Source organism: Pleurodeles waltl, chromosome 5 (genome assembly GCF_031143425.1).
Source record: "Pleurodeles waltl isolate 20211129_DDA chromosome 5, aPleWal1.hap1.20221129, whole genome shotgun sequence".
Taxonomy (NCBI): Eukaryota; Metazoa; Chordata; class Amphibia; order Caudata; family Salamandridae; genus Pleurodeles; species Pleurodeles waltl.
In genome coordinates, this window is record NC_090444.1 from 81424009 (window position 1) to 81442682 (window position 18674).

Genomic DNA, 18674 nt, shown 5'->3' on the forward strand with positions numbered 1-18674 from the left:
GGGACGGAAAGGTTTCCGCTGTTCTCTTGGCTTCTCGATGCCCACTGCCTTAAGAGTGTCTAATTCCGTCTTCATCCTAGACATCTCATCGTCACCATGAGACCCAAACAAAGTGGAACCTGAAAAAGGAAGGTTCTGTATCCTCTGTTGCGCTTCTGGCTTGAGTGAAGTAAGGCGTAGCCAGGAATGTCTTCTTAAGGATATGCCATGACAATAACTGAGCAGATAATATGGAGCAGTCCGCAGCCGGGCTAATCACCTGGTTGGAGACCATGGCGCCTTTGTTTACAATTTCCAAGAAATCCTCCTTTTTGTCTTTGGGAAGGTAATCGGCAAATTGTAGCATAGAATCCCAAAGGGCACGATCATACCTGCCCAAAAGGGCAGTGGCACTAGCCGCTTTCATGGTGATGGCTGATGTTGAGCAAACCTTGTGGCCTGCGGCATCAATCTTTCTGCTCTCCTTGCCTGGTGGAGAGGAGGACGACGGAGATGTTGAATGTAGCTTTTTAGCAGCCACGATTACCACCGAATCGGGCACTGAATCAGCTCTCAGAAATAAAGGGTCCTGTTCAGGAGGACGGTATTTCTTTATGAGTGTGGAAGGAGCAGTCTTGGTTGTGGACGGTGTAAGGAAAATTTCCGTTGCCGGTTCAAGTAACCCTGGGACCAGCGGTAGTAATGGTCTAGCCGAAGACCGCTGGTGTAATGTCTCAAATATGACAGAAGTTGTATGGAGTGGGTACTGCCAGGGGGATGTTCAGCTTGGTAGCACCGCAAATTATTACCTCCTGAAAAGTATTAACATCATCTATGGGTGAAACTCTCGGATACGGGGAGTCCGATAACGTTGGAGAGTAATCTCTTGTGGATGAAGAGGAGTGCCTATGGTGGGAGCGAGGAGACCTGTGATCTGAATCATGCCGATGACGGTGTCTAGACGTAGAGGAACGTCTTGAGGAATGACACGATTGTCTTGTAGATTCTGCAGGAGTCACCGGGGCGGCTTCAGAAAGAGGTACCGGCGGAGGAGCTGTAGGTGCCAGAGGTGTCGGGGGTAAAGGAGATGGCTGAGGAGAAGATGGCAAGAGAATCAGAGAAGCCGAGGATTCCGAGGTGGTATAGACTCTCCTTGGTCTCTTTGAATGCCTTCTCGACACCGACGAGCTTCTCAATGTCGAAGTACGACGCCGATGTGTGCCTCTCGATGTTGATTCCTCTCGCCGTTGGGAGCCCCTCTACGGCGATCTGCCTTGACGTCGGTGGGATGACGTTGATCGTCTCCGACGGCGAGCATTGTCTCTTGACGTCAATCTTCCTCTTCGTGTCGACGGTGACCTCGACAGGGAACTCCTCGACTGGGTATGTCTGCGCCGTCTCGTCGATGATAACGCTCTCGACGGCGAGCGATGTGTCTTCCGCGACGGCAAGCTGGTTCTCGACGGCGAGCATGTCGGCGCTGTTCCTTGTCTCGACATCGATGGGGACCTGTGACGTTTTTGAGCAGATCTGGAAGCTGCTCCAGAGGACAAAGCCAGAGCCCTGGTGGAAGACTCACCTTCCCCTCCCTCTGTGGTGGATTGTGCCCTCCGTCTACCTTCCTCCTTGGCCTGAAGACAAATTTTCTCCCTGTCACGAAGAGTGCGCCTGGAGAAGGTTTTACAAATGTCACAGGCATCAGGTTTATGAGATGACAGCATGCAAATAATTCAGACTTGATGTGGGTCTGTTTTGGCCTTCTTCCTGCCACAGCTAGGGCACTTATCAAAAAGTGAAGGCATGTTGGTGGAAAAAAAGCCTCAAATTTCTGTCAGAATTTGACAAAAAAAGACAGAAAACATTCACTCTGGTTGAAAAACGTCGAGCGAAAATGAAATCCAAAGGATTTGTGTTGAATTTTAGTAAAAAAAACTATAAATAGGTGGAGCTCAATGCTTCAGGGTCCTGTCAGAAGGAGCCGGAAAAAAGAACTGAGGCAACTGCCTTTTGCTATGCATGATGGGATACAGGAAGTCTTTCTCTTCTTAAAGGCATAGCTTTATTTACATTCTGTATAATGGCAGCCTATGGGCTACACTGCCCTACATTGTTTCATCCTTATTTTAAAGTTGTAAAAAGGTTTGTGAAAGATTTTTTCTACATCATCTCTAGAATATACATGTTTTTTAATGTATATCTATATTACAGTACCCTTTTTTCAACCAAAAATAATGAACAATTTGGCGTTTGTAGCCTTTCCTCTAGGCTGCACATTGGCATTCTTAAGTGACTTTGCACACCTTCCTGAAGAAAGGTGAACATCTACACTTAAGAAGACACTTCAGAACAGTGCTGCGGGATCCCCGCAGGCATGCAGAACTATTCAGTGCTTATGACTATACATGGAAATCCCCTACGAGAGAACACCACATTGATTCCACATTGCTTTCAGGTATGCAGACACGACGTCTGCACCTCTGATACCACCTCTTTAGGAAAACCCACTCTTAAAAAGATGGCAAGAAGGGCCTTGGCCGCTGCAGGAGCTGTAGTGGTCCTAAGAGGAATAGCTTCTGGGTACCTGGTGGCGTGGTTCATGACCACCAGAATTAATCTGTTCCCAGAGGCTGTGGGAGGGTCTAGAGGACCAACAATATCCACCACAATCCTCTTAAAGGGTACCCCAGCCACTGGAAGTGGCATTAGGGGGGTTGGGGTGCCACCTGTTTTGCCACTGCATTGACAGGTGACACAGGAGCCACACAACTCCTTTGTGTCTTCTGACATGTGGGGCCAGTGAAAGTGAGGGACAAGCCTGTCCCAAGTTTTACTTTGCCCCAAGTGACCAGCCAGGGGGATGTCATGGCCTAGGGTTAACAGAAATTCTCTGTACTGTAGCGGGACCACCAATCTCATGGTGGCACCAGGTTTGGGGTGCCTTGGCTCCGAGTACAATAGCTTGTCTTCCCAGTACACCTTGTGGGTGCCACTGACATCCCCTGCCTCTTGAGTGGCAGCTTGCTGCCTCAAGCCCTCCAGTGTGGGACAAGTCTTTTGTGCTCTACTGAACTCCTCCCTGGCAGCCCCCCTGAAACCAAGAGCTCAGCTGTGTCAGCTTGTAGTTCCTCTGGTGTAGGTTATACTAAGGGAGTGGATTCTTCCTTCTCGGGGATTGAATCATCACTGGAGGTTGGAGTAGGGGGCACTTTCTTGCCCTTCCTACTCTTGGGTTTGGGAAGATCTTGGGCCATTGTTCCAGGCTCAAAGTTTCCCTGATCTTTTCTGCTCTTTGGCCTGTGCTCATGTAAGGGCACAAATATGCCCCGGGGTGCCCAGCACTGCTGCATGGGCTTCCATCTCCACTTCAGCCCAAGCTGAAGTCACCAAGTAGTCCACTAGTAGACACTCTACAGGTAGGTCTGTGGACAATACAACTTTTTTCCAGACCAGAACCCCACCCCCCCAAGCAGAAGTCTACAACTGCCATGGGGTGGCACACACTGTTGTTGTGAGCATTAGTCACTTGGTACTAGTGACCAAGAAGGTGTTGCTCAGGAGACACTGGTTTTTGAGTCACCATGTGACACTGGCACCTGTGTCCTTGTAGGCCTCAGCCTCAACACCATTTATCAGAGGATGCTGCTTGTACATACCCATGTTAAAGGGACAGGCAGCAGGGGTGGCAAGGTCAATGCCCCCAGCAGAGACTAACACTGCCTCAGTGGTCTCTCTAACCAACTCAGACCCTACTACAGTCCCTAAAGTGAGCCCAGCTACACCCTTGGACTGACTACTGTTAGTAGTCCTTGTAGGAGGCTGGCCTGGCTTATAGTGGGTACCTTGTGGTACTTACACCTTGTGCCAAGTCCAGTTATCCCTTATTAGTAGAATAGAGGTGTTTCTAGCAGCTTAGGCTGATAGAGGTAGCTATAGCAGAGTAGCTTAGGCTGAACTAGGAGACATGCAAAGCTCCTACTATACCACTTATATCATATAGCACTATACCATAAGAAAACACAATACTCAGGGTTACTAAATATAAAGGTACTTTATTTTAGTGACAATATGCCAAACGTATCTCAGAGGATACCCTCACTTAGGAGGTAAGTAATATACACAAATTATATATACACAAACCAAAAATCAGGTAAATAACAGTAAGAAACATAGTGCAAGCGAACAATGTAGAATCACAATAGGATGCAATAGGTAGAAATAGGCCTAGGGGCAACACAAACCGTATACTCCAAAAGTGGAATGCGAACCACGAATGGACCCCAGGCCTAGTGTAGGTTGTATAGGGTCGCTGGGAGTGTCAGAAAACACGAAGGGTGTCCAAGATACCCCAACCCAAGACCCTGAAAAGTAGGAGTAAAGTTACCCTACTCCCCCAGAAAGAAAGTAAAGTCAAGATAGGGGATTCTGCAAGAACAACAACTGCCAGCAAAACACTGAAAACAGATTGCTGGACCCGTCAATTTTGTTCCATGCCAGATGTGACATGCGTGGGCTATATAGGTGCCACCCAGGCACACTGACATCAATTGCTTTCTGGCTCATGTGTACCAGCAGACGATTAGCCAATCAAGTCAATCGTGACTACAGTGCAAGATTTCTAAGATGGAATCTTTTTTAAATGAAAAAGCACAGTTCACAGAATGGCGAGGCAGGTGTCAGTGAGAAAACTGCAATTAGATAGTGTCTCTACTACAAAGATCGTTACCGAAGATAAGTATCTTGTACTTCTGATAGGAACTTCTAACCGCAGATTCCTCACCGTTTGAATAAATACTTATGTACTGCCTTTTAGAAGGTGGATATGTGAACTGTCTCAAACCAAAACGTCCTGAAGGAGAAAACAGGCCAAGTGCCCTTCATAGCGGACCTGGCTGTAAAGATAATAGTGCCTCATGAATGTATGGAGTGACACCCACATAGCAGCCAAATAAATGTCCAGAACAAGCACCTGGTGCACCAACACAGCATTAACAGCCATGGCTCTGGTAGGATGAGCCAACAAAACTCCAGGGGGTTGCTTTTGGGCGAGTGCATAGCAGATTTTAATGCTGAGCACGATTAAGAGTGAGATAGTCCTTTTCTGCACAGCACTGCCTTTCTTTGCTCAACAGAATATGATAAAGACATCATTGTCCACCTGGTGTCCTTACATTATTGTCCACCAGGTGTCCCTTGGTACTGACGTAAAGCCCCTAAGGTCCGAGCCATTTGACTATTTTAGGTAGGCCCGTCACCATTTTTGATTATGGAGGTCACCATTTTAGATCGTGGATGTTACCATTGTTCTCCTGAATCAGTCATGTCTGCCATCTGACGCAGATGTCCCCATACTTTCTCTTTTTAGGAACTGTGAAAGTGTTGGGTTGTTCGACTGATGAAACAGTTATGACAACTGATGCAACATCAGTCTGGGTCGCATTGTTACAGAGTTAGCACAGCTGAGGGGTCAGCGTGTAACTATGTATTTGCCAATAGGATAACCAAGTCTTTCCACAGTAAGAATGACAGTTTCACGTTTTTACTATCAGAACATTTAAAATGTTAGGTTCTGCCTGTGAGATATGTTGCACCCCTGCGCCTTATGGCTCGATAGGCCTGTCGTACGTGTCACTTACACCTTTAGCCAGGGTAGGTCTGGCTTTGCCGTTTCTCTAAATGGCAAAATCAAGCCAGCTGTTCAAACTTCTCTTCCAACCAGCAACTGGCTGACTGGGAATCTCGCTTTATTCGCGACACACCCAGGGTTACACAACCAGTGCTGCAATGTATGGTGGTGAAGTGTGATGGGCCTCCAACTTGCATGCTCTGGGTACCATTGTGTAGGGACTTACAGGTGAGTTAGCTTAGCCCACTGGCTAAGAGCCAATTCGACATATCAGTTTACAGGTAAGGACAAAGCCACTGAGGTCTGGTTATCAGGCCTCAGTGCACTCTGAGTCGAAAAACCAGCAGCATTAATATAAAAAAGGCATTTCCTTAGGATCCATGCCCTCTAAATTCTTGAAAATTATCAGGCAGACAGCCCTAGATGCAATTCATGGTTGTAATCCAACTGCAAGATCAGGGCACTGACCACTAAAACATAGTAGGCGTTACATTATCCTGAGAAGCCTAAACTTAACAAAACAGTCATTAAATGTGAAGAAGGCAGTTTCACTTCAATGATGAGAAATGATTCAGGAAGAGGACAGGTACCCATGGCAAGACACAAAAGCTCACGTGATAAGAAATGCTTGGCCATAAAAGGTATTGTACTGCCTCCAGGGAATTTAATAATTTAAAATGGAAACACTCTCAGTTCCTAGGGGCATAACGTTTTTATAAGCATTGCATCACAGGCCAATGTTGAAAACCACATTTCTCTCCAGTATAATGGCCATAGTGTACAACAGCCTCTGACAGCTTCTGACCTTTGGCAGAAGGACTGTCACATGCTGAAATATTCTCCAAGTATGTTCAATGTTTCTTACCTTTCCATTTCAGTGCACCACAGAATGTCCTCCTTCTCATTCATGAATACCGGGAAATGCTGGTCTTTACCTTGCTTGATGGAGTTAGATCTAGTGGTGATGGTTCTTACTTTGCTGAACTGTGAAAAAAGAAAGCATATGATAGAGACTGCCACTAGATTACAAGTACTCTCTGAAGATGAGTTAGTAACTGCTGATTAAATCAATCCTCCTTTTCTACTGTCAACAGCAGTGTGTCATTTTCTGCATGGCTGGCTAAGGATGAAATTGTTACGTCCTTGTTTGGCACTGTTAAATGTGACCAACTGATGTACTTTGAAACATAGATCCCTTAAGTAACTGCACATCGTTTCACTGCATTCACAGAAAAGCATGCTCTGCCAAGTGGATTTGTTGAGAGCCATGATGGTGTTACGTCACAATATTAATTGTCACACAGGACACCGCAACTGAGCCTTAAGTCTATTATCTGCACTTGGATTTCTATTTGATACATCAGAGAGTAATTTATCGGTCTCTGGATTGATTTTCTCAAAAGAAACCAAGAATATGGAGAGTTACAATTTATCCTTCAGAAGCAGAAAGATGCTCATGGAACACATATTGTGGTTTATTATGCTATACTCAGATCCATTTGCCTCAACTATCACTTTAAACACTAATGTGATTGCCCCCTGGGCTGTAAAAGGTAAAGAGACGTATGTGTTGTGTGTTTCAGTTCCTCTTATACATGTTTAGTAGAACCACAGATGCTGGATCTAAGTGCAAGTGGTAGCAGTGTGGGACTTGGCCATCCTTTTATTAGAGGGAGATGCACTGTGTCTGAGTGGTTTCAACCATATTTTGATGCTCTTTACCTTTGCTATCCTGCCATGTTCCAAACAGTCCTGCAGATCCAGCTTATCATTGGCTGTGGAAGCCAGAGGCCTAGAAGACAGAAAGGAAACTTAATGAAAAGATTTATAGTTTAGCAGAAACTGCTGTATTTTCAAACTCTTACAATCATGTTATAATGATTATCCCACCAAATGTTTGAAAACTTGCAAAGGTTCTTGTTTTTATTAAGGTACACAAATGCAGCTTGTAAGATTTGGGGCAATTGTTTGCTTTTGAGATCTCTGCAGTGCTTAATTTACAATAGAATGAGTGCTGATGCCCAAAGGACTATTCAGAAACCCAAGGCGAGTGCTTTTAAATTGTGGATGCACCAAATAACAAGGTGGCATAGTCCTGAATCAACCTCATGCCTATTCCAGCCACTAGCAGACACTCCTTGTCCCTTTATTTCACTCGTGCAGGGTCCTAATTTCTTACTTTGCGATATATTTCAGTCTTTCTATTCCTACTTATTTCCCCTCTGTGTGTCTTTTCTCTCCAGCTTGGAGTCAATGTCTGATGAGGAAATAGTAAGTGTCAGTTCGCCCCGCTAGCTCAAATTAAGGACTGGATCTCTGTGAGCAGCAGGTGCCTTGTGGACTCTTGGAAGGAAAAACACAACCTTTTATTCTTTAGAGGTTGATAAAATGAGCCCCAATAATAAAGTGGGTAATCCTTGAGTAACTGAATTCATTATACACATAAAGGGATTTGACAAGAGCATTCTGTAAGGAACCACCTGTTCGTTTTTGTGCTGCCCTAAATTTACATGCTCTGCACACTTCTGCTATCTAGTTGCAGGTTTATTTTTTCCTCAAGGATGTTTTTAGTGTCATGGGATGTGCTGTGACTCCTCCCTTGGTCCTCAATGTGCATGGGCACCAACTCCGTGTTAGATTGTTTTTTCCTGTATTGGGTTCAGATGCATACCAACAAAGCTCTGAGGTTAGGCATGTTCCATACATTTTTCGCACTCACATGGTTAGAATCTAACACCAATTATCTGTAAGAAACAGACAGTGAGCTTTGACACAAAAGAAAGAAGATAGTAAATGAGGGATGGAACGGAAGCCCTTACAAAACTGTGCCACGCTCTGTACCCGTGGACAGACCATGCAAGATGTCAACAAATTGTGCCTCTGGAACCCCACAATATCTCCTGCGAGTCCTGCCATGCCTTCCGATTCGAGAAGACCTTAAGGCAGAAAAGGGACAGGTGTATGCTGAGACCCCCTATATCTTTGATGAACAGGAACTCTGTAGCGTTGACAACGGCCACGCTGGAACTTCCGCCATTCTTCCAGGTCAAACCACGCACATTTCAGAGTCCACCTCCTCCAGCACCTCCAAACTTGATAAGGAAGAGAACGTTGTGCTAGCATCCTGATTCAGCGGCCCTAAACAAAGATCACACACAGGGTAGTAAGTACAATCGGCTCTGAAACTCATTCAAAGCCTCAAAAGAGGCCTCATACTGAAGTAGAGAACCGTTCCTGTAGAAGATGGACAAGGAGCCCCATTAACAAAAGACTGCTGCCTCCAGGGCCTCAGCCACAACTGAAGCCGACTCTGAAGCCCTATGTTGGCACCCCAAATGCTATCAATGCTGAAAGCGCCATCAACAGTAAGATCCAAGAAATCAGAGCAGTATATCAGGCAGAGATGCCAAGAAGAGCTCTACACAAGCCAGAAGCTCCTCTTTATTCATTCCAGCACTGGGAAAACCTTGGAAAAACACCTCTGCCAAAGCCAACCAATATTCTGCCTCACAAGGGGTCTCCGCTCACCTTTCCTGATCTAGAAATCTCCTTTGAAGCTGTTGATCTCTGAAATTGTCCCTTTAAGCCAAAAACCACAGATGATCCCTAGGTTGACAAGAATGTCGACTTCCCTAGGTGACCTGTGTCTAGACCACTATCTTGGCAGGGCACCCCCATCCGACGACACCATGGCATACTATGAGGTCATGCAAAGGGTGTGGCCTTTTGTAAGGTGGACATGCACATCCTCTACAATGAAGAGGACTTTCCTGTAGAGAAGCTCTCCAAATCGAAAAAGACAGTGCAGATCCTACATGTGCTCTAGGTCATGCTTAAATCCACTCAGAGACCATTAAAGAACCTGTAAAGGCAAGGGTAGTAACATCCAGGGGGAGAAAAAGAGACAAACCCTCACCCAACAGCCCAGTCTAATTCAAGGGCCATGTTTCCTTGACCCAACTGCTAAAGGGCTCCTTTTTGCAAATAATAGCTGAGGGGAGGCGTCAAAGTCAATTTCTCGAATCAGCCGCACTCTTATCAGAGACAACAACAGTCCTTTTCCCCACAGGCGGGGAGCGGTAACACCATAGGTGCTTACAGCAGTAACAACAATAGATGGATAGGAGTGGTTCTGGTAAAGGGGCCTCTGCCTCCAGACACTGACTTACTCCGTTTCTCCCCAGATCACGTCACCTATTGGGTGAGACTTCCAGATTTCCTCACACATTGGGAGGACAGCACACCAGACTGGTCGGTTGTAGCTGTAGTTTACCATATCTATTGCCTAGAGCTTCTCATAAGCCCTCCAAAATATCACCCCGCATACACATCCTCAGCAGAGAACATCTTTGCCGTCAGGATGAAGAGGTGCAAGCACTCATTCACAAAGGGGCAAGAAGAAGAATACCTGCTGAACATCAGGGCAAGGGTGTCTACTCTCTTGAATTCTTTTACATACTTTCATATATCCATATATCCTGCCCACCTACAATACCTTCGCTTTGTGGTAAGGTGAACAACACTATCAATTCAAAGTACTTCCTGTAGGAAGCTGGCCTGGTGTATGGTGAGCACCTATGGTTTTATCACCTTCTACCAGGTATCCCCTATTAGTGAAGTGTAGGCAGTGTTTAGGAAGCCAGGGCTCTCTAGAGGTAGCTGTGAATGAGCAGCCAAGACTTATCTAGGAGACATGCAAAGCTTATGCAATACCACTATAGTCACACAGCACTCTTACACATGAAAAAAACACAGTGTTCCAAAAAATAAAGGTACTTTATAATGGTAACTGTAAGGAAATGCCTCCTTGGCATGGTTACCCCCTAACTTTTTGCCTTTGCTGATGCTAAGTTTAGATTTGAAAGTGTGCTGGGACCCTGCTAACCAGGCCCCAGCACCAGTGTTCTTTCCCTAAACTGTACCTTTGTCTCCACAATTGGCACAACCCTGGCACTCAGGTAAGTCCCTTGTAACTGGTACCTCTGGTACCAAGGGCCCTGATGCCAGGGAAGATCTCTAAGGGCTGCAGCATGCCTTATGCCACCCTAGGGACCCCTCACTCAGCACATGCACACTGCTTCACAGCTTGTGTGTGCTGGTGGGGAGAAAATTACTAAGTCGAAATGGCACTACCCTCAGAGTGCCATGCCAGCCTCACACTGCCTGTGGCATAGGTAAGTCACCCCGCTAGCAGGACTTACAGCCCTAAGGCAGGGTGCACTATACCACAGGTGGGGGCATATGTGCATGGGCATTATGCCCCTACAGTGTCTAAGCAAAACCTTAGACATTGTAAGTGCAGGGTAGCCGTAAGAGTATATGGTCTGGGAGTTTGTCAAACACGAATTCCATAGTTCCATAATGGCTACACTGAAAACTGGGAAGTTTGGTATCAAACTTCTCAGCACAATAAATGCACACTGATGCCAGTGTGCAATTTATTGTAAAATACACCCAGAGGGCATCTTAGAGATGCCCCCTGAAAACATACCCGACTTCTAGTGTAGGATGACTAGTTCCCGCCAGCCTGTCACACACCAGACATGTTGCTGGCCACATGGGGAGAGTGCCTTTGTCACTCTGTGGGCAGGAACAAAGTCTGTACTGGGTGGAGGTGCTTCTCACCTCCCCCTGCAGGAACTGTAACACCTGGCGGTGAGCCAAAAAGGCTCACCCCTTGTGTTACAGCGCCCCTGGGCATCCCAGCTAGTGGAGGTGCCCGCCCCTCCGGCCACTGCCCCCACTTTTGGCAGCAAGGCTGTAGGAGATAATGAGAAAAACAAGGAGGAGTCACCCACCAGTCAGGACAGCCCCTAAGGCGTCCTGAGCTTTGGTGACCCCTGCCTTGAGAAATCCTCGATCTTGAGTTTGGAGGATTCCCCCAATAGGATTAGGGATGTGCCCCCCTCCCCACAGGGAGGAGGTACAAAGAGGGTGCAGCCACCCTCAAGGACAGTAGCCACTGGCTACTGCCCTTCCAGACCTAAACACACCCCTAAATTCAGTATTTAGGGGCTCCCCAGATCCCAGGAAATCAGATTCCTGCAACCTGAAGAAAGAAGAGGGACTGCTGACCTACAAGCCTGCAGAGAAGGAGGAAGACAACAACTGATTTGGCCCCAGCCCTACCGGCCTGTCTCCAACTTCGAAAACCTGCTCCAGCGACGCATCCGACAGGGACCAGCTACCTCTGAAGCCTCAGAGGACTGCCCTGGACTACAGGAACAAGAAACTCCTGTGAACAGCGGCCCTATTCAAAACCTGCAACTTCTTTGCAACAAAGAAGCAACTTCCAAAGACTTCACGTTTCCTGCCGGAAGCGTGACACTTCACACTCTGCACCCGACGCCCCCCCCGGCTCGATCTGCAGAAAACCAACACCTCAGGGAGGACTCCCGGCGACTGCGAGCCCGTGAGTAACCAGAGACAACCCCTCTTAGCCCCCACAGAGACACCTGCAGAGAGAATCCAGAGGCTTCCCCTGACCGCGACTGCCTGTAACAAGGGACCCGACGCCTAGAACCAACACTGCACCCGCAGCCCCCAGGACCTGAAGGAACTGAACTTCAACACAGGAGTGACCCCCAGGCGACCCTCTGCCTAGCCCAGGTGGTGGTTGTCCGGAGAAGCTCCCCCCCCCCCCCCCCCAATGCCTGCATCGCTAGAGTGACCCCCGGGTCCCTCCATTGATCCCTACCTGAAACCCGGCACCTGCTTTGCTCACTGCACCCAGCCGCCCCTGTGCCGCTGAGGGTGTACTTTGTGTGCCTTCCTGTCACGCCCCCCCCCCCCCGTGCTCTACAAAACCCCCCTGGTGTGCCCTCTGAGGATGCAGGTACTTACCTGCTGGCAGTCTGGAACCGGAGCACCCCTGTTCCCCATAGGCGCCTATGTGTTTTGGGCTCCTCTTTGACCTCTGCAGCTGACTGGCCCTGAGCTGCTGGTGTGGTAACTCTGGGGTTGCCTTGAACCCCCAACGGTGGGCTGCCTATGCCCCAAACTTGAGACTTGTAAGTGTTTTACTTACCTTCAAAACTAACCTTTACTTACCTCCCCCAGGAACTGTTGATTTTTGCACTGTGTCCACTTTGAAAATAGCTTATTGCCATTTTTACAAAGACTGTACATGATATTGTTTTCATTCAAAGTTCCTAAAGTATCTAAGTGAAGTACCTTACATTTAAAGTATTAACTGTAAATTCTGAACCAGTGGTTCTTAAAATAAACTAAGAAAATATATTATTCAATATAAAAACCTATTGGCCTGGAGTAAGTCTTTGAGTGTGTGTTCCCCATTTATTGCCTGTGTGTACAACAAATGCTTAACACTACCCTCTGATAAGCCTACTGCTCGACAACACTACCACAAAACAGAGCATTAGAAATTATCTACTTTTGCCACTATCTCACCTCTAAGGGGAACCCTTGGACTCTGTGCACACACTGTCTTACTTTGAAATAGTATATACAGAGCCAACTTCCTACAACGTAGATTAGCAGCTTGCGTTTGTTAGTAAAGTCCCACAGGGGAAGGATGTAATATTACCATCCTTTTCTGTTCTTGTTCCAGAGGATGTTAAAGAAATGTATGCCATAGAATGGGCTCTGGCACAAGGTCCAGCATTATACTGTAATCAAGCAGGCTGGGATGAAGATTCACCTTACCACATTATATCTACAAGGTCCAGCCCACACTTTCAACCACAATACCCTATTAAACATGAAGAAAAACGCCCTGTTAAGGAAATTCTATCCTGATTAGAATATCAAAGTGTCAATGAACCTTGTATCTCTCCTATGAAGCCAGATGATTCCTACAGCACAGTCTAAGGCTACAGACACTTAAACAGTCATATTAGCACCTTTGCTATATAAGTTACGTAGTACAGCTTTATTAAATAACATAGTTCGTAAAAAATACAAATCCACAATGGACATTTCCAGTGTTTTTTTCTGTCAAAATATAGCACAAGAAAGCAGAGATGTGACTGTGTTTACCACCTTAGGGACCCAGAGAAGATTTTGTAGGGTATCTTAAGTGTATACAGACAGTCTAGTTCTGTTTGCTGCTAGTGTAACATCGATTTTACAAGAAATTGACTCAGAAGCATTGTTTTATGATGATGATGAACAAGTTACTTACCTTCGGTAACCCATTATCTTATAAATACTGAATCTAGCTGCAGATTCCTTACCTTTGATTTTCCCTAGGCTTCAGACTTGATACAGAAACCTTTGCTCGAGCCATACCCCTTGTGCACTGCCAGGTTGCTCCATTCAGCTCTGCTTGGCGTCGCTGGAATTGATGTCAATGTCACCTATATAGGCGCCACCCAGGCATCAGTTACTTTAATCACAACTTTCCACACTAGAAGCGCAAAGCCATGATAAGAACTGGCAGATACGAGCACCGAAACTAAGGCCCTGAAAAAGGGAAAACCCTGATCCTAGCAAACAAGTCTGCAGAGCGGAGAAGCATGGGTTGGTGTTAGGAATCTGCAGCTAAATAGTCTTTACCAGATAATGCGTGACTGAAGGTAAGTAACTTGTTCACCTGATAAGCAACTTCTAGGTATAGATTCCTTAACTTTTATAGATGCCCAAGCCATATCCTCCTGGAGGTGGTCTGCGGACAAATGTTTTCAGACCAGAAAGTCCTGCAGGACGAACAGGCGAAATGCCTGTCCCTGCAGACATGCCTGTCCAGACAGCAGAGCTTAGCGAACGTGTATGGGGGGGCTCACTTTGCTGCCCGACAGATGTCCATAACTGGGACTCACTCCACAAGCTAACACCATGGTCACAGCTTATCCCCTGGTCGAGTGGGCGCGTAAGCCTTCAAGAGGATGCTTCTTAGCCAGGGAATAGCAGATATTAATACAGAGAATGACCCAGCGCAAAATAGTTCTAGCTCGCACATATCCCAAAGAGAGTTGGTCATCCACCTGGAACTCTTTTGTGCAGTTAAGGTAGAACGACATCGCTCTTTTTAGTTCCAGCCAGGGAGTCGCTTCCCCTTCCTTAAGAGGGTTGTGCAGAAGCAAAGAAGATGGGCAGGGTGACAGTTTCACCCAGATGAAATGTGGTCACCACCTTTGGAAAGAAAGAGGCACGAATGAGCAGCAGTACTTAGTCTGTAAATATTGTTAGATATGGGGGCCTGGATGACGAGACCTGCATCTCACTCACCCTCCAGGCATATATTATTGCCACTAAGAAGGTTGTCTTGATGGTAAGCAGCCGGAGGGGACAATAGTGCAGTGGCTCAAAGGGAGCACACACAAGGTAAATGAGAACTAGATTAAGATCCCAATGAGGCATGATAAAGGGCTTAGAGAGAAACATATGTACAAGCCCTTTTAGCAACCTATTTACAATAGGAAACTTAAACAGGGAGAGTTGGGTCAGGCAGCCAAAAAAAAGGCAGCCACAGCAGAGAGAAAGCCCTTCAGAGTGCCCAGAGCGGAACCCTGCTGCGCAAGAGAAATAAATAAAAGAATATCAGATAGAGAAGTAGAAAGAGGATCTATAGACTACTCTGTACAACATTTTACAAATCGTTGCCAATGGCATATGTTAACCGTTTTGGTGAAGGGATGCCTGACTGCCAAGATAACATCACAGACTTCAGGCAGAAGGTCAAAAGTTGTCAACTGCTGCTGCTCAATCTCCACGCAAGAAGGCGGAAACTGGACAGGTTTGGGTGGAGAACCCTCCCATGCTGCTGCAACAGAAGATCCTGCCCAATGGGGCAGTGATGACCATGCTCACTAGCTCAGGATACCAGACTCTTCATGCCCAGTCCGCAGCCACAAGGATTACTTAGGCCTGGTAGTTCTTGATCTTCTTGAGAACGCTGGGCAGAAGTGGTATGGGTGGAAAGCAGTACAGGAGGCCTGAGCTCCACTTGGGACAAAAAGCATTGCTGAGTGAGTGCCGCCTTGGAAACTCCAAAGCGTAAAACTACCAACATTGTGCATTCTCTGTGGAGGCTAACAGATCTAACCAAGGATCTCCCCACTACTGAAAGAGACCTTGCTGCCACCTCTTAATGGAGACGCCGTTTGTGATCGACCAGGCATTGTCAGCTGAGTTTGTCCGCCATGGCATTCAGAGAGCCTGCCAGGTGTTGAACCACCAGGAAAATGCCCTGATGTTCCAGCTATGTCCAGGAGCTCGAGGCATCCTGACGTGGTGCTGTCCGTGAACACCTGCCCTACTTCCCCTTTGAGAGAAGGAGGGAATGCTTTCAATGCCAGTCTGATCGCCATGAGCTCCAAAAGGCGCCTCTGATCTCCACCTCCCCCATGTGGCCGCCCCATCCCAGGAGTGACACATCTCTCACTAGTATGAGATCTGGAAGGGAAAACGAGAGGGATGTGCCTTCGACCCTATCGCGGTTCAAGAGCCACCACTGCAGATCTTTGGCAGTTCCATCCTATATTTGGACCATGTCGGAGAGATTCCGCTGATGCTGCGCCCACTAGAACTTCAGGTCCCACTTACAGGAAGCTGGCCTGGTGTGTGGTGGACACCTATGGTGTTGGCACCTTATGCCAGGTCCAGGCGACCCCTATTAGTGTATGTAGGCAGGGTTAAGGAAGCCAGGGCTCTCTAGAGGTAGCTGTGGATGAGCAGCCAAGACTTATCTAGGAGACACATAAAGCTGATGCAATACCACAATAGTCACACAGCAACTTATCACACATGAAAGAACCACACAGTGTTACAAAAATAAGAAATACGTTACTTACCTGTAACTGTAGTTCTCCAGTACTGGAAACTTTCATAGATTCACATGCTTGAATCCTTATCCGTTGTCAAGATGGGAGTCCCCGATGCAATACAGAAGCTATGCCCAATTGCATTTAAACATTACATGCATTAGGCCTTTATCTTAGAAACATATCACAGTCTTTTGTAAAAAAGGACCTAACTCTAGAAACAACCAATCAGGTTACATCGCCCTCTAAAACCCTCCTGTGAGGAGCTGCCTTCCCGCAGATTTTCCAAGCTTTAGTCCTGTAATATAGTTACTACTGAGAGAACGAAGGTGAGCTCCCCAGGGGAGGCGGTGGGTTGCATATGAATCTATGAAAGTTTCCAAAACTGGAGAACTACAGTTACAGGTACGTTAACTTATTTCTTACTCCAGTATTGGGACTTTCATAGATTCACATGCTTGAATCAGACTAGCAAGCAGTGAGTAGCACATTTTCTGCGTGTACAATATCCACATACTGTTATTAAAGAGAGAGCGTGAAAAGGTCTCACAGCTTTTGTTTAGAGTCTGGAGAACGGAAAGTTATTACGGTATAAATAATGTGACAGGAAACAATACAAGTGGATGGAGGGAACAACAAAGGGCTCACCTTTATTGGAACAGATGTCTAAGGACCGCTTGTCCAACCGCTGCACCTTGGAGCGTCTCTATGTCCAGGAAATAGTGCCATGTAAAAGTATGTGCTGTCTTCAACGTTGCAGCTTGACAGATGTCAGGTATCGATATACCTGAGAACAATGCACAGGACGTTAATACCGCTCTGGTGGAATGTGCACGCTCCTTAGTATCCAATGGTCGACCAGCTTTCTGATGGCAAAAGACGATTGCATTTTTTATCCATCGAGAAATAGTCTGTTTAGTTACAGTTTATCCTTTTCTAGGGGCACTAAAGGTTTCGTCCTGTCCAAATAAAACTTGATGCATCTCTTTAGATCAAGTGAATGAAGGGATCTCTCTGCAGCAGTCAGGGGGTTTAGGAAGAATGACCCCAGTACTACAGGTTCATTCAAATCACAGTCCCAAGGCACCTTCGGGATGAATTTAGGATTGGTGCGTAGATTAACTCAGTCGTTTTTGAATTGTAAGAAGGTTTCCTGTATTGTAAAAGCCTGGGTTTTGCTGACCCTATGTGCAGAAGTAAGAGCGAGGCAGAGCGCCACCTTCCAGGTGAGGTACTTGATGTCCGCCCTATGTATGGGCTAGAAGGGCTCCTTCATCAGCTGGCCTATGACCCTGTTAAGTTGCCATGCTGGAGGAGGGGCTTTCACTGTAGGAAAGGATGTAAAAAGACCTTTCAAGAATTATTTTATCAGCCTTTGCAAACACAGAGATGGTTTCCCAGACATTCTCCTATATCGAGAAATAGCTGCCAGATGAACTTTGATGGATGCATGGGCAAGCCCTGAGCATGCTAGCTGTAACAAGTATGGTAAGACTTCATCCGAGGTGGAGGAGAGAGGGTGTATATTCATGGACTCGCACCACAAACGAAATAGATTCCACTTTAGGCGGTATGTTTTATTTGTGCTATCCATCCATGCTTTAGCAAGGATGTCCTTGCAATCCTTTGGTATGTAGTTGATTTCAGGAGCCATGCCGATAAGCTCAGATTTGGGATCCAGGTGTCTTACTTGTCCCTAGATAATGGTGAGCAACTCTGGAATTGGCTTTATCTTGATGGGGGACATGAAGATAGTAGCAGTAACTCTGTGTACCAAGGATGACATGGCCACACTGGAGCTATTAGAATTATCTTGCAGGGTTCCGAATTGATTTTCCTGATTACTCTTGGGAGGAGGGGAATTGGAGGAAAGAAGTATGCATAAATCCCTGATCATGCGATCGAAAAGACATTCCCCCAACGACCCTCGTTGGTGATGACAACATGTGTAGTTTCAGACTACCAAACTGGATTCCGCCCAGAGCAGGCACTGAATAGGCACTCATAGCAATCTGGGATGATCTTAAAAACACAGTTGACCTCAATGGAGTTGCTGCACTACTTGTCTTGGACCTCAGCTGCTTTGATTCGGCTGACCATGACACCCTAATTCAAAGACTCCACGAAGCTGGCATAGAAGGGACTGCTCTCGACTGGATTACATTCTACCTTTAAAAATGAACTAATATCATCTATTCTACCCCCTTCTCGTCCAAACCCTACCTCACAAAAGCAGGGGACCCCAAGGATCAACCAGCTCACCTTTGCTTTTCAACATCTATATGATATCATTACCAGAACTGATCAATGATTTTCATCTCACAGGCTACAACTATGCAGATGACACA

The 18674-nt window shown here is 46.5% G+C and overlaps 1 protein-coding gene across 6 annotated transcripts in view; it reads right to left on the reverse strand.

Annotated features, from left to right (window-relative positions):
• The window catches only part of DNMT3A (DNA methyltransferase 3 alpha), a 1562966-nt gene that overhangs the window by 69635 nt on the left and 1474657 nt on the right, over positions 1-18674 (reverse strand). For all 6 annotated transcript variants that reach the window (XM_069233637.1, XM_069233638.1, XM_069233642.1 and 3 more), the window contains 2 exons: positions 7325-7394; positions 6468-6586 (listed from right to left, as the gene is read on the reverse strand). In XM_069233637.1, the coding sequence (XP_069089738.1) occupies positions 6468-6586; positions 7325-7394 (189 nt within the window). The remainder of the gene's footprint in view (positions 1-6467; positions 6587-7324; positions 7395-18674) is intronic.